A 17,374-nucleotide genomic window follows, 5' to 3' on the forward strand; every position below is an offset into this window, starting at 1 on the left:
TTCTTCACTCACCAAATTACGCATTTTTTAAAGCTCTAAAAGTTTTTCATAGACTACTTTGATGAGAAATTTGAATTGAAAACTCTAGAGCCAGAAAACCAGTTTTGTTCGGACCACCCTATGTCACCGTAGGAAAATAGCTCTAAATCGATCAATTTAAGAGATACAAAAAAACTTTTTTTGGCAAAGTTGCTTGAAATTGAATGGTCTACAACTTTGCTGAAGCATGTATAATATAATTTCTACAAATAAGAAAGTTAGTTACACAATTTCTATGAAAATGTGGTCCACCCTAATTTTCAATAACTTCAAACAAAGGACCTTACAAATACAAACAACTTTGTAGAAGACCGTTTTTGTCTAATGTTTCATTCTAAAGCTCAAAATGCATCTTTCCGCGTAAAACTGATTCCTGGACCACTGTGCACTGGGACAGAGCCTGCTTCTCAGCTTAGTGTTATTATTAGCACTTCCACAGTTATTAACTGAGAGCTTTCTTTGCCAAAGTTGACATTTTCGTATTCGTATATCGTGTGGCAGGTACGATGATACTCTATGCCCAGGGAAGTCAAGAAAATTTCCATTACGAAAAGATCCTGGACCGACCGGGAATTGAACCCAGACACCTTCAGCATGGCTTTGCTTTGTAATCGCGGACTCTAACCACTCGGCTAAGGAAGGCCCCTTTTTGGACTTAAACAAACATTAAAAATTTGAGTAAATTGAGTGTGTTTTTGGCCTATATTAAGCGTTTGGCACTAAAATTGAGATAGGGCTTTAGGACCCTATTGAAGGTATGATCGAGGTTCGAAAGACAACTAGTACAAAACGTAAGTTTGCAATGTCTTTTACTTTGAATTCTTCTCGAAAATTTTGAAGCTTGGCATGCAGAGTTTATGCAAACCTACTCAGGTCGGAGAGCTGTACAAACAATCTCACCGAATAATCCGCTACTGTAAACGAACAAAGAGCATTCCAAAAAATCAAATCCTTCGGAATGGAATCCTTTTAAAAACCATTCCGCCTGAAACGAAACCATAGGTATTCGAAAAGAAAAAATGTGCGATCTCCAAGTCGCCAACTGTCAATATTGATCTGCAATTGCAACCGCAACTGCGGCAGTCACCAAAAAAATGCTGCTCGCATCGTCGTTCAGGCTTTTCTCTCGGAAAGGGGTCCACAAGAACAAGGCAACATGGCGCAAATACTTTTAAAATGGAAAATTACACTTTTTCACACACCTCAAACTGCGACGAAGGCGCGATCGGCATCATCGGAAGCAGCAAAACATTTAACATATTTATTTAAGGGCTCAGGTACGTTTTGGGGATGCATCCCATTTATGGACTCTTGGTTGGTTGGCTGGCTGGTCGAGCAGGATGACATCATGCGTCAAACCCCATGGCAAGTGCCCATTGATGACAAAACGAGACGATCAAAAATCAATGAATTTGGCGCGCTGACGCCAGCAAAATTGGCATCCATCTCAAACTGTTAACCTTGACTGAAACTGTTGGTTGGTCTCAGAGGCAAAGAATTCACAGATGATTACACAGTTGAAGATATAGGGTCCAAAAATAAGGTATTTCGTCAAATGATAATGTTATGAAGAGACGCTTTTAGATGAATTACTCTTTTGGCGTGGATATGTCTTTTTTGTCGAGTGTATGTTGCATCAAGTCTCAATATATCTCACGTCACAAACCTTCTGAAAGCAAACGAAGTCGCGCGAAGCACCCCGTTGTTCCGAAATCCAAACTCCGACATCCGCTCTCCTTCGCCATCGTCGCCAGACGGTTCCAGCATTTCGTCCGTCGTCTGGCCGCACATATTTTTCGCATCACGTTACACCCCGTCGCCTTGTCAATCGGCTGCTATCTCCTTCATTCTCCTGTCGTCGGCCAACAGAAGGAGGGAGGAGGAAGATATCCATACCAACGTCGAAAACGTTTATGAATGCGTTGCGAGTTTGCTCCCGTTTTCGTCATTATTGGGATTATTTATTATGATTTGATTAGGCACCGTAATGAATTTTCGAACATCTTGAGCGCGTATAGTGCGCTACCTGCAAGCTCGCCTGACTGCCCAAAAGCATATCTCGAACTCTGAACTCAGTCGATGCAGATACCTCGTTTTTTTTTTTCGAACAAATTGTTAATGGCTCTAACTCCTGCAGAGCCTTTCGCGTTTTGTTTGCTTTGCGTCGTCAACTTCGCGGGTTTTATGTAAATATGGACCAATTTATCACTGGTTAAATTATTGTATGTTAATAATTTGATGTGTCCATGATTTTATCGACCTTTACACACAAATACGCTCTGAGTCACTCAGTGAAATTACTAATGAATGAGTAAGTAATTATTGCTATAATTTAAAATTTGTATAACGTATTATATACCTGATCAAAAGTATTAAAACTGTACTCAGACTATATTTCAAGCGTGTGCTAGAATAAGGGCGTAAGTCGCATGATCGAATCTCTTCATCGACCTTCTCTTCGATTGCATCGCTGCCAAGCGGTTTGAAGTGAAAAAATGTTAGCAAACCCGCTTTTTGTCACCTTTATTCACAGATAAATCGATCATGCGACTTACGCTCTTATTCTTGCACACGCTTGATTTAGAGTGTGCAACTTCGCGGGTTTAATGTAAATATGGACCAATTTATCAGTGGTTAAATTATTGTATGTTAATAAATTTGATGCATGGACACATCTTATCGACCTTTACACACAAACACGCTCTGAGTCACTCAGAGAAATTACTAATGAATGAGTCAGTAAATACTAAAGCATCTAAATTGTGCTCAATTTAGAGTGCATTGTTTACATATGTCACATGTGCAGTTGTCAGTAAGATTTCGGTCGAGTTGGGAGGAAATCAGCAAATCATTTGTGAAAAGATTTTGTTCGTCCACATGAAAAATGCTGGGCCATTGCAGAAACAAATGACAGTTTACTGCATGCCAGGAGCTGAGCGAAAACCGGGAAAAACGCGCATAAAATTTCGAGGGCACTGTATGCTCATTTCAAGCGAAATCTAAACACAAAAACGGAAATTGACTTAAAAAACTTGATATTTCGCAAAGTTTCGTCCAGAAGGCCAAGAAATGATCCAAATTGAAAACTGTGGTTCCACAGTGTTTCCAGAATGCGTGTCAAGAATAAGTTTGTTGTAGATGACCGTTTAAAACAGAAGAAGCTGCCGTAATTTACTTCGAACTACCTGAATTGGCTGATTATATTTACTTCTGGTAAACGTAATGAATCATTCGTAACCAAAGACACCATGAACAATTAAATTTACAAAACTGAGTGCCTCCGAAAACGGCCTTAGCAGTATTTGCTTCATATAAATTTGTGCCACTACTCAAAAACCATACAGGAGCATGTGCCCGTAGACATGAATCCACCAAACTATTCCAAATTTTGTCTGGTGGAATCCTTTTGCAAAGCGTTAACTTCCGAAAACCAAAAAAGAGTAGAAGAATGAAAAGGAAACGATGAAAAAACGGGAAAATACTGAGAAATTAACCGGAAACGATTGTACAGACTCTGATGCATGTGGTTGAGCTTTTTACTCAAACACATTTCGAAATTTAACCAACGTATGGAAGTTAAAAAAAAAAATATTGAAACACTGTGAAAAATGTTTTCATTTAGATAACAAAAGTCGATTTCTCAATAAATCCAATGCTGGTGAGTGAAGAAGCAGTGGATAGAGAGCAATATCCTAGTGAAATTAACAAACTCAGGATGTTTTGAAGACGCGTATCAAAAATGTATCCTCATCACATTTATTTAAAACATACACTTAGATTTTTTCCAATCATGTTACGGAAGTTTTAAAAGTTACCATTTGTCTCAATTTAGCATGACATGACATAACATATTTGATGTAACAACATCAAACCGAAAACTGATTTAGTTATAGGATAATTTCACCGAAAATATCAAATTAAGTGACCAACTAGTTATTTAGTAAATTGCGAGAACACAAAAAATGAAGTCAAAATGAGTCATAAATGTGATGTTAAAATTATAAAACTCAGGTACAGGCACACCTTAACTTGCGACAAATTAATTTGTGACAAATGTATTTTCGTAGCTTGAAAATTAAATATTTTGAATTTTGGATAATAAATAGAAAATATCACAGTTTTCAAGGTAATAAATTAACTGTAAATAAAAGTGCCAAAAGTAAAGAATATACACTGATAGGCAAAATAAAGTGCCCACCTTACCAGTTTTCGAATTTCTCTCATTGATTTGGTTCAAATTAAAGTTAACACACCTAAATCTTCTGTGATATGTTATTTTTGATGTTCTTTTAAAGTTGCACTTACGAAATTTTGATAAAAAAAAGAATTTTACTCAAAGAAAAAGAAAATCAATTTGTATTGAAAAAAAAGTAGTGACAAAAATAAGTGCCCACTTCCTTCTTGGCCCCAGAAAAGATGATTTAAGAAAAATAAAAAGCAATTTAATAGTTAATGTGTCCTCCTTTGGCCTTAAGGACTTGCTGGAGGCGCTTCGGTATGCTTTTCACCAGGTTTTGTAGGTGTTGTGGATCTAGTTCTTCCCAGGCGCGCTCCAAGGCTTCAAAATAATTATTTCTGTTGGTAACACCAGTTTTTTCAACCCTGGCATCGATAATCGCCCACAGATTCTCGATGGGGTTCAGGTCTGGGCTTTGTGGAGGCCATTCCAGCGCACAGTGAGAAAATCGGGCTCCAAAACGCGACTAAATGCAATATCTCAACTGGGTAACGGTTCCAGGAAATGATTTTTACCATTCTAGATTGGAAAAAGGCTGCTGAATCGATTGGTGGCGGTCCCATTGACCGGAGACTTCGCCCTGGCCACCTAGAGCCCTGGAACCATCCTGAGTTCCTTACAGCAAGTAGAATTAATGGAACTGAAATAAACTGTCATGATTACGTTTTGCTGCAAAGCAGCACACGAAAAGATTCTTACATGGGGGATTTAGTGAAATGAATGATTGACCGTTATGGCCATTTTATGGTTCCGGAGCAAACCCGGTATATCCGTAAAATTGGCAATATTAAAAAAAATATGTTTTGATAGTTCCTTTGTCTCTTGTTTGTTAGAAATAAGTATTCTTACAATTCGTATTTGGTAATCTGAATGTTTGACCAATATGGCCATTTTATGGTTCCGGAACTAACCCGGAACATCGGTAAAATTGGAAATATTGAAAAAAAAAATGTTTCGATAGTTCCTTTGTCTCTTGTTTGTTAGAAGTAAGTATTCTTACAATTCGTATTTAATAATCTGAATGTTTCACCATTATGCCCATTTTATGGAACTAACATAACTATCATGGAACATCTGTTAAATTTTCCATATTGAAAAAAAACCTGATAATTCATATGTTCCTTGTTTAAACTAAGTATTCTTACATATTGGAACCTGGAACATCTGTAAAATTTATTATATTGAAAAAAAAAAACTGATAATTCATATAAATTAATATTAAGTTTCTTACATATCACATGAATGTTTATTAGCCATATTGATCAAACATTTATATCACCAAATACGAAAATAAAGAATACTTAATTTTAACCAACAAGAAAGATATGAATTATTAGTTTTTTTTTTTCAAATTTTACGGATATTCTGGGTTAGTTCAGGAATCATAAAATGGCAATAATGGTCAAACATTCATATTACTAAATACTTCTTTTAACCAACAAGAGACAAAGGAACTATCGGAACTTTTTTTTTTCAATATTGCCAATTTTACGGATGTTCCGAATTAATTACGGAACCATAAGATGGTTAAAGTGATCAAACATTCATATTATGTAAGAATACTTAATTTTAATCAACAAGGAACATATGAATCATCATTTTTTTTTAATATGGAAAATTTTATAGATGTTCCAGGTTAGTTCAGGAACCATAAACATTCAGATTACTAATTCCGACTTTTAAGAATACTTCTTTCTAATCAACAAGACACAAAGGAACTATCAGAACATTTGTTTTTTCTTCAATATTTCCAATTTTACAGATGTTCCGGGTTAGTTCCGGAACGATAAAATGGCCATAATGGTCAAACATTCAGATTACTAAATACACTAACAAACAAGGGACAAAACATTTTGGATCATTTTTAGGAATCAATTTCTTTGCGGTATGCGATCACCGTATCATATTAGGATGTTATACATTACTCCAATAGTTCCGTAGAGGAATGTCTCCAGTATTATTAGAAAACGTCCATAAATTCGGGTTCGCTTCAAGAATTGCCCTCGGAGTTCCTTCAGGAATTTTACCAAGAGTTCGTTCAAGAATTACTCCAAGAGAATCTTCAGGCATTTCTCCGGGTGTTCCTTCTGTAATACCTCAAGAATTCCTTCAGAAGATTCTACAGGAATTCCTTAAGAAGTTCCTTCAGGAATTACTCCAAGAGTACCTTCAGGAACCTCTCCAGGAGTATCGCCAGGAATTCATCACGGAGTTCCTTCAGTTATACCTTCAGGAATTCCTCCAAGAATTCCTGAATGAGTTTCTTCTGAGATTAGTCCAGGAGATCTTCCAGGTATTCATCCAGGAACTCCTCCAAATATACTTCCAGAAGTTCCTTCAGGAATTCCTCCAGGAGATCTTTCAGGAAATCCTCAAGGGTTCCTTCAACAATTCGTCCAGGAATTCATCCATGATTTCCTTCAAGGATTCTTCCAGGGCTTCCTTCAGGATTTACTCCAGGTAATCTTTCAGGAAATCTTCGATGATTTACTTCAGGACATCCTACACGTACTCCATCAGGGAGTTCCTTCAGGAATTCCTTCAAGACTTCCTGTAGGAAACCCTTCGGGAATTCCTTTCCCAGGGGTTCCTCCAGGAATTCTTCAGGATTTTTTCCAGGAGTTCTTTCAGGAATTCCGTCTGGAGGTTCTTCGGAAATTCCTCCAGATATTGCTTCAAATGCTACTCCAAATATTCCTGCAGGAGTTCCTTCAAGGTTATTCTCAGGAATTCCTCCCGTAGTAGCTTAAGGAATTTCTCCATGGTTCTTTCAGGAATTTTTCCAGGAGTTCCTTATGAATTGTTCAAGAAGTTCCTTCAGGAATTCCTATAAGAGTTCTACTAGGAAACCCTTAAGGGATTCCTCCAGGAGTTTCCTCAGGAATTACTTCAGAAGCTCTTTCAGGATAATCCTTCAGGAAGTTCTTTAAGAAGGCAGTCAGAAATTCCTCCACGAGATTTCTACAGGGTTTCAGGAGTTCCTTGAGGAATTTTACCAAGACTTCTTTCAAGAGTTCCTACAGGAGTATTTCCACGAATTCCTCCAGGAGTTCCTTAAGGAATTCCTTCAGAAGATCCTGCACGAATTCCTTCAGAAATTCCTTCAGGAATTCTTCCAAGAGTTCCTTCAGAATCCCTTCAACATTATCTCCAAGAATTAATCCAGGAGTTCCTTCAGTAATATCTCCAGGAGTTCCTCCAAAATTGCTCTAGGAGTTTCTCCTGGGATTACTCCATGAATTCCTCCAAGAATTTCTCCGAATATTCCTCTAGCAGTTTATTCAGGAATTTCTCCATAAATTGCTCCAGGAATTCTTCCAGAAGTTCCTTCAGGAATTCTTACCCTTAAATTTTTTTTCAGGACTTCCACCAAGAGTTCCTTCTGGAATACCTTCAGGAATTCCTTCAGAAGTTCTCTCAGAAATTCCTCCAGGAGTTCATTGAGGACTTTCTCCAGAAGTTCCTTCAGGAATTACTCCAGAAGTTGCTTCACGAATTCTTTTAGAAATTCCTTCAGGAGTTCCTTCAGGAATTCTTCAAAGAGTACTTTAAGGAATTCCTCCAGGTGTTCCTCCGGTAATACGTCCAAGAGCTCCTTAAGGAATTCCTCCAGGAGTTCAAATAAAAAAAATATATCCTTCGGGAATTATTCCAAGAGTTCTATCAGGAATACATCCAGTTCCTCAAAAAATTCCCTCAGAAGATGCTTCAGGTTTTTTTTCTAGAGTTCCTTCAGGAGTTTCCTCCAGGAGTATCTCCAAGATTTCGTCCAGGAATTCCTTCAGTAATACCTCCAGAAATTCTTTCAAGAATTTCTCTAAGAGTTCCTACAGGAATTCCTCCTGGAGTTCGTTCAGGAATTCCTCCAGGAGGTTCTTCGGAAATTCCTCCAGGAGTTCCTTCAAGTATTCTTTTAAATATTACTCCAAATATTCCTCCAGGATTTCCTTCGGGCATTCCTTCAGAGTTATTTTCCTTCAGGATTTATTTCAGAATTTCTCCAGGAGTCCCTTAAGAAATTCCTTCAGGAGTTTCTCCAGCGATTCCTCCAAGCTTTTCACGAGAGATTCTTAAAAAAGCTCCGCTAGAGATCCCTTAGGAGTTCTTCCAGGAATTCTTCCTTGAACCTCTTAAAGGATTTCTTCGAGTTCCTCCAGAGATTTTACTTTATGGATTCCTCCAGGAGATTTCTATGAGTTCCTTTAGGGACTCTCCTGAAGTTTCATCAGGAATTATTCCAGGAATACTTCCAGGAGTTCTTTCGAAGATTTCTCTTAGCATTCTTCCTGAACTAGCAGGTTTTTTTTCCAATATGGAATATTTTACGATTGTTCCGGGCTAGTTCAGGAATTATAAAATGACCAGAATGGTCAAACTTTTATATAACTTAATCCGACTTCTAAGAATACTCCATTAAAACTAACAAGGAACAAAGAAACTATCAGAACATTTTTTTTATATTGCCAATTTTGCGGATGTTCCGGGTTAATTACGGAACCATAAGATGGTCAAAGTGATCAAACATTCATATCACTAAATCCAATATATTAGAATACTTAATTTTAATCAACAAGGAACATATGAATAATCTTTTTTTTTTTCAATATGGAAAATTTACCAGATGTTCCGGGTTAGTTCCGGAACCATAAAATGGCCGTAATGGTCAAACATTCAGATTACTAAAAACGAATTGTAGTAATACTTATTTCTAACAAACAAGAGACAAAGAACATTTTTTTCTTCAGTATTTCCAATTTTCCGGATGTTCCGGGTTAGTTCCGGAGCCATAAAATGGCCATAATGGTCAAACATTCAGATTATTAAATACGAATTGTAAGAATACTTATTTCTAACAAACAAGAGACAAAGGAACTATCAAAACATATTTTTTTAATATTGCCAATTTTACGGATGTTCCGGGTTTGCTCCGGAACCATAAAATGGCCATAACGGTCAATCATTCATTTCACTAAATCCCCCATGTAAGAATATTTTCGTGTGCTGCTTTGCAGCAAAACGTAATCATGACAGTTTATTTCAGTTCCATTAGTTCTACTTGCTGTAAGGAACTCAGGATGGTTCCAGGGCTCTAGGTGGCCAGGGTGAAGTCTCCGGTCAATGGGACCGCCACCAATCGATTCAGCAGCCTTTTTTCGATCTAGAATGGCCAAAATCATTTCCTGGAACCGTTACCCAGTTGAGATATTGCATTTAGTCGCGTTTTGGAGCCAGATTTTCTCACTGTGCAGCGGTTTAATCCGACAAGACCGGAAGAAAGACTTGGTCTTCTTTCCAGTATGCTTCGGGTCGTTGTTCTAGAGAAATATGAATTTCTTTTCAAGGCCCGTCTGGATCAGCGAAACCTCCAGATTTTGCGCAAGATTTTAATGTAGGAATCTGCTGTCATTATTCCATCGATTTTCACGAAGCTTCCTACTCCACTCCATGAAAAACACCCCCAGACCATCACATTTCATCACATCACACCTCCATGCGTCACCGTTCCTTGGATGTGGCGCTCCTGAAGCTCGAGCTGTTTAACCGAAAGCGGCGGGCTCGTGTGTGGTGCAGAGCGCCTCATCCAAGGAACGGTGAAGCATGGAGGAGGAAATGTGATGGTCTGGGGTGTTTTTCATGGGGTGGAGTAGAAAGTCTCGTGAAAATCGACGGAATAATGACGGCAGATTCCTACATTAACATCTTTCGGGAAAATATGGAGGTTTCGCTGATCCAGACGGGCCTTGAAGAGAAATTCATATTTCTCTAGAACAACGACCCGAAGCATACTGGAAAGAAGACCAAGTCTTTCTTCCGGTCTAGTCGAATTAAACCGCTGGAATGGCCTCCACAAAGCCCAGACCTGAACCCCATCGAGAATCTGTGGGCGATTATCGATGCCAGGGTTGAAAAAACTGGTGTTACCAACAGAAATAATTATTTTGAAGCCTTGGAGCGCGCCTGGGAAGAACTAGATCCACAACACCTACAAAACCTGGTGAAAAGCATGCCGAAGCGCCTCCAGCAAGTCCTTAAGGCCAAAGGAGGACACATTAACTATTAAATTGCTTTTTATTTTGCTTAAATCATCTTTTCTGGGGCCAAGAAGGAAGTGGGCACTTATTTTTGTCACTACTTTTTTTTTCAATACAAATTGATTTTCTTTTTCTTTGAGTAAAATTCTTTTTTTATCAAAATTTCGTAGGTGCAACTTTAAAAGAACATCAAAAATAAAATATCACAGAAGATTTAGATGTGTTAACTTTAATTTGAACCAAATCAATGAGAGAAATTCGAAAACTGGTAAGGTGGGCACTTTATTTTGCCTATCAGTGTAAATAATTAAAAACATAATAACTTCGATAAAAAATTTAAAATTTGTAAAACAACAAATTTGTTTATAAATCATTAACGACATTCATTTAAATATGTGTCAAACACTATTCTGCCTGTTCCTGCATATCAGTGTTACTGTTTTTGGGCTTTCAATTCATACGAAACAGTTTTGTGATAATAAGCAGTATAGAACCACTACTGAGCTATTGAACTTCGGAGCAATTGGTAATCTTTTGTTGTTTCGCATGTCGCTAATATTTAACAACGTTTCATCAAAGCTAGCAACAACCACTCGTCTGCTTCTCAACCAGATATCAGCAATCCAGTAATAGAGCTATTAGTAACTGGTTGAGGAATACGAAATCTTCAAAATAAATGGAAGCTCGATTTTTCAAATTCGATTCGAAATAGTCTAAAATTATGAAATCTTTGTATAAAACACTATGGCCATTACGGAAACATGATCCAGGAATAGTGGTATCTGCTAAAGTTTGTTCCTACAGAAGTGAATTACATTGATTTTCCATCAGACCAACTATTATAGGAACGTACCACTTTTATTGGTGCAAAGAAAGTGAATGAATTGGGAAAAGAAAAGTATGGTTTTTAACTGTTTTTGTTCACTAAATTCCAATGAAAACGTTTTGCTGAATGTGACCAAAAAAAAATTAAAACGATACATAAGCTGGTCAAACATGATATTAAAAAAAAATCTCGATTTTTCAAATCGACGTATGAAAGTTATTTCACACGGTTCTGAAAAAAATAATTATGAAGAATCACAACCTGTCTTCTAAAACAGTTTTAAAATGAAACATCTTTTAGCCGTGTACATCGCTTAAGTCAGCTCGCGTTAAAATACTAGACTAAAGTTTCTATCGTTTCCTGCAAAAATTGTATGGCAAAATGAAAAGCCGTTTCATTAAGCTACTTACGACTTTACTAGTGGAAAATTGACATCGTTAGCAAAAAAATCAGCTCAAGTGTGAATCAAATTCACAATCCGTGACAGTTACGGTAAGGCTTGATATGTCAATATTTTTTTTTTAATGAAACTGGATCAATGAACATTTATTTACACCAACGTCAAGTTAGTTGTAGAACCAGAAAATCTGAATCGGGTTTAGAGATGCTACTGTGGTTTGTCTCGAGTTTTGTCATTTTCCCAGATTAAACTACACGCGCTCGAAAAAGAGTTCCTGACAACGTGAACTGTCAAAAATACATCGTGTACTACAGTCATGTACTTAGGGTCGTTCTCGGAACCAAGCAACACATGCATCTAAAAATGATCTAGTTCACGGTGTATTTTTGCTTGTTCTCGAGTTCATGACAGCTAATTAATTAAGGATCCAAATATTCGCAGCAATTATCGCCCATCTATTCAGCGATACCAACATGGTAGAATTCAAAAACTGTCAATTGACAACTGAACTTCCCATAAAAGCATTACTTTACTATGCATATAAAAATTAACACATTTTGTTCGTCAATATTGTGGAAACTATGAAGTCCGATATTAAAAATAAAGGCATAGCACTCTCTAATAGTAGTTTACGGAACAAGTTGCAGAAAGATGATTTTTACAGCACGAGTAGGCTTGTCGAGTAGGGAAATTACGACGCATGCTGTAAAAATCGAGTTTTTGCAGTTTCGTAGAAGACCACTTGAGGGTATCAGAAATTATATCGGAATGCATTCACCATTATTTTACAATTTCTGAAAAAATGTTTTGATTGTGTTATGATTCATTACGCAACTCAAAACAGTTGTGTAATGAAAAAGTGTTGAGTAATGAATCATTACAGCACTGGTTTCAATTGCGTAATGACTATTCCCGCACTGCATACTTCAGTCCAGGAAAGTAGGCCATTTCATGACATATTGGTGTGATGGATAACAGCCTATTACGATGAGAAGTTGCAAAATAGTAGTTTATGGAATAAGATGCAGAATGATTGTTTTTACAGCACGAGTCGTAAGTTAAGGATAAGGACGAGTGCTGTAAAAATCGAGTTCATCAACGAGATTCGTACAACATTTTTTGCAATTTCGTAGAAGACCGCTTGAGGAAATCAGAAATTATATCGGAGTGCATTCACCATTATTTTACAACTTCTGGAAAGTTGGTGTATTATGACTCATTACACAACTCAAAACAGTTGTGTAATGAATCATTACAGCACTGGTTTCAGTTGCGTTATGACTATTCCCGCACTACGTACTTCAGTGCAGGAAAGTATGCCGTTTCATGACATATTGCCGTGATGAAAAACAGCCTATTACGACGAGAAGTTGCAAAAAAGTAATAACGCAACTAATTTCTTGACTTTTACGCAACACTTTTCTTTGCGCAACTGTTTTGAGTTGCGTAATTCATTATTAAACACAAATTTTCAGAAATTTAAAAAGTGAACTTATACGAAATTCCAAAAAAATGTAGTACGCAACTCGTTGCCGAGCTCGATTTTCACAGCATTCGGCAAGCCTTGTAGGATAAATGTACTGTTTGTGCTGTAAAAATCATCATAATCATGCGTAAACTCCTATTGCTGAGCACCACTCATTCGATTCTTAGTCAATTTCTAGGCGATTTCTCAAAACATGAGTTCATTTCGCTTGAAAATTCGAGCTGCGCAAACCCTTCGACCTTGGTATAGGATCGAAATGGTAAATCGTTATAAAATCGATAGCCGCAGTAGTTAGTCAACGATATTTATTTTATTCGGAAACCTTTGGCAATGATAATCGAAATTCTTAGCGGGAATCACTGGATATATGCAATGAAACATAGAAGCCATGATTTGTGTGCTATCTTTCGCGCCAAATTCGGTAATGTTGCCTATTGAGAGGAAACATGAGCACTGTTGAAGGTTCTCCGTTCAAATGAAGAGAATCGGCTTATATTGAAGGCGATCCGCTCACGGTCTTCGACAATCGACGATTAATTACCGGAGTTCAGTAAACCATTTGTAAATCATGCTTTCTTTAGTTCTAGTCATTTAATAAATTGAGAGCTTCGCAAGCACCAATTCTTATAACACTTCACTTTAAATTTACCATTTAGTTTAGCTTACCTGACTTGCCGACGGATATGTGTAACTAAATTGTGCATACGCGGCCATATTATCTAACGTAGTTCGGGGGAGCGAAACGTATTGGTGAGCACGTTTCCGTTCTCACTCGTTGATTGTACTGATACAGATGTGAGCCTCAGAACACTGAATTCTACAGGTACGAACATAAAAACACTCGTCGCACTCCTCTGTTATACATTCGATGAGATTTGGTATCCATTTACGAACAAATAAATAACATAATATCACTATAAACGAAACAATTATCGCGAACAAAAAACAACGAAAACAGAATTACTTGAGATCTTCAAGAGTTTACATAGGAGTAACGTGTTCCCGTTTTCGGACTACTCTTGGTATTCAGTGATGCACGACTTCTTGACTAGGCACCGTTGCAACATTCGGGACTGCCCGAAGTGCTAGGTTTTTGCACCGGATCCAGCATACTTTCACTGTTTCCTGTTCGTTCACTGCACTATCACAATACGACATCTAAGGCAACTGCCGCATTTGTAACTCAGTCAATCGACGGCCGCCAATCGTAATTGAAAATCATTCATAGCTCTTCATGTGTTTCGCAGGTGGTTTCACTTGTAATGAGAAAAACTGCAGTTATTAAAGCACTTTTCCATTTTCTTCCGTCGCAAAAAAAAGTCAGTTTTTCATCCCAGACAGGAAAACAATGTCAGTACAGAAATTGAAAATGTTTTATTGCAACAGCAATAATAATTGTCTTTTATGTCCTTACAACACAGTGTTACTCGTTCGAATATTTTTCATCCGAAGCACAGCATCAACAAAAAATAACGGACTCTTCTGTTATTCGAGGCACTGGAGAACATGAAACGCAACAAACACAAAAACTGATATTCCGCCAAGCAAACAAAAAACTGTAAATAACTGAAAATATCAGCACACTGCGCTTCTATTATTTTCCACTGGGGTTCAGAGCCAACGTCGCGTAGTAGGCTGAGTGTTTCGAGTTTCCACGAGCCCGATCCTAGTAATCCACTGAACACACGAAAAAGAACAAGAACAATGCCACTCGTGTGTATTCACCTCATTCACTAGCTCTCATGGTTCATAGTGATTTTTTCCTTTTAGTTTTCCTGGCCCACTCCTGCACCGGCAGTTCACCATTCATTCAACGGCACACATACCCACACACCTCGTCAACAGTTTTCCACCGCCGTCGTTGACGACACACGCGCGACGCTTTTCCCGGCTTCCAGCTTCGCCGGGTTCCGCAAAAGGCGAGAGCGGAAAAATCAAAACAATCCCGTGAGTGAGCGCACGATGAATCTTCAAACAACGAAAAATCTCGTTTCTTCTGCGTAGCGACGATGCGCACTTGTTCACGTTAGAGCAGTAACTGAATTACAGTATCGAAAAACTTGTCGCCGGTCTGAATGTATGCAAGTGGAGGGTCGAACTGGTAAAACCGGTCCGAATGTGAGAGATAATGGCAAGGGGGCGTCTGAAATAAACCAATCGCAGCATTTTATATAGCAAAAGAACACGCCTTTTTATGAGCACTCGCACAAAGTAGGGGCATGAAGCGAAGCAATTCAAACGAAAAGCAGCGTGTACAAGAGCGAAGAGAAAAATTATTACCACACAAGCTCCACCTCTTTTCGAAGTCAAGGTGGGGAAAACGATGGCTTCTCTCTTTCTCTCGTACGTCGCTCGTCGTCTATCTATACTTTTTTCAATGCGCACACTGTGTTCAAGGTGCTTCCGAGCCATCCTTTCCATGGAACCATTGGAATTTTTACTACAATTTTCGTTTCCTCAGTACGTCCCTGATCGGAAAATGTGGAAATCAAGAGCGCTTGCTAGCTCATCTCATACAGGTACAGGCATGAAAATTTGTCCTTGCATAATAGAGAGCGCAACTTTTTCGAATATTGTCCTCTATCCTCACGAACAGAAGTCCTTTGCGAGGTAAACAAACACCGAATTCGTTCGACTTCGCGAACTTGAGTCTTCGGTACATTGTACTCTCGTTCGATGACTTCTATTACCAAACAGGACGAATCATTCTCGCTGATTATTCGATAGCCGGAAGGGAGAATGTTTCCTATGCTTCCTTGGGGGTACCACTGCGACCACGAACTCTCGGAGATCGCAGAAATTGATCCAATGTAGCGAGCAGGAGCATCGGAACGATACACAACAAACCCTTCGCATGTCAGTATCCCCTCCTTCCCTCCGCACTCCTAGCTTGCCGTTGGCTCCTCAAGGATATGGTTGTAAGGATTTGTCAGAAACGAGGACCATTGTTGAGTTTATCCTGCCACTTGTGTTTACCCCTACCACTGACCCGACAGGACGACGGATGGCTCCTTCCGAGGAGGCTTTGGTCGACTGCTCAGGTCCTTATGTTTGCACCATTGTTGTCAACGACAAGCGCTCTCGTTATCTAGTCGCACAGGAAGCAGTAAACGTAAGCGAGAGAGGGAGAGAGAAAACGACTTCATCTACAGGAGTCGTGGCAGGCAGGTGGAGGATACTCCACGAAAAAATAGTACTGTGTGTTTCGGAAAAGGAGAAAATCTAGCGGAACGACAGTTTTTAAATTGAACATGTGTACATTTATCCTATTTGTATCCCCCTTTCTCATACCTTGTTTGTTCGAAGTATGTCTTCTGGACTTTTCTTTTATTTTTCTGCGACATGCACCTTTTAGTTTGCTTCTCAGGGGATCTATTCGAGGATGTGGTTCAACAAGGTATGCTAGAGATATTTCGTAGGTGGTTGTGTTTCGCAATTGGTGATGGATTTATTAGTTTGCTGAATTAATGTGCTGAAACCGAACCACTTCTGAAATTAAGCATGGTTTCTTTTTGTTTTTGCAAATAGTTTTTTTTTTATTAACTAAATCGGTTAGGGTAAGTGTTCCCTTAGTTGTGGGTGTTCCTATAGTTGTGGTAGTCAGAGTTGGGAAAAATCTTGAAATTCACTCTACTGTAGCCAAGCAAAGCAAATCACAGTCAGCGAAGCCAGTGAAACTCACGCTCATCGCTGCTGTAGACAAAAGCCTTGAAAATTGCAAAACACCCGTTGCTAAGGGCAACCCCAAATTACTGTAGAAAAATGTTCTGTTTTCCGCTGCATTTCCCGCATTTACAGCCTATGATGACACTACAGATTTAGTAAATTCACGCACCTAAAATAGACTACTTGATGAGATTCACAAATTTTTAGCTACTGTAGTGAGAGAGCCACGTGATTTTCTCGAAATTCAAGCCTACTACTATGGGGCTCTGCACAAAAATCATTCCTTCTCTTTCACTCTTCTATGAAATTAGTAAACAACAAGGCCAGCAAACTTCAAAATCCTATACTAAATCAAAACAGTGCAGACCCCTATTACCATTCCCAGCACAGGCGGTAGTGCCGTTTTCACTGATTTCATTACATTAGCCACAGAACCGACACTACCAATCGACGTATTGGCTTGTTGATACACGAAATAGTTGAAAAGAGCGTTCAAATTGCTTTAAAACTGATGAAATATCACTAAAACTGATGAAATATCACTAAGATCCCATAAGAAAACCACGGATACCGCTACTATAGGAACACAAATTAAAAATATACCGCAACTAAAGGAACAGTGAACCAATAGTGGAGGTATTATTTTTCACTGACATGCCATGGATTACTGCGATAAAATATTTTTTCT

At 38.4% G+C, this 17,374-nt stretch overlaps 1 protein-coding gene across 2 annotated transcripts in view; it reads right to left on the reverse strand.

The window, feature by feature from the left end:
- The window catches only part of LOC5569243 (homeobox protein araucan), a 161,123-nt gene extending 146,053 nt beyond the window's left edge, over nucleotides 1-15,070 (reverse strand). For both annotated transcript variants that reach the window (XR_002500338.1, XM_021844136.1), the window contains exon 1: nucleotides 13,687-15,070. Coding sequence is in view for 1 of the 2 variants with exons in the window: in XM_021844136.1 (XP_021699828.1) it covers nucleotides 13,687-13,734 (48 nt within the window). In the remaining variant the exon portion in view is untranslated. The remainder of the gene's footprint in view (nucleotides 1-13,686) is intronic.
- Nucleotides 15,071-17,374: the final 2,304 nt, after the last annotated feature.

This window comes from Aedes aegypti, chromosome 2 (genome assembly GCF_002204515.2).
Source record: "Aedes aegypti strain LVP_AGWG chromosome 2, AaegL5.0 Primary Assembly, whole genome shotgun sequence".
Lineage (NCBI taxonomy): Eukaryota > Metazoa > Arthropoda > Insecta > Diptera > Culicidae > Aedes > Aedes aegypti.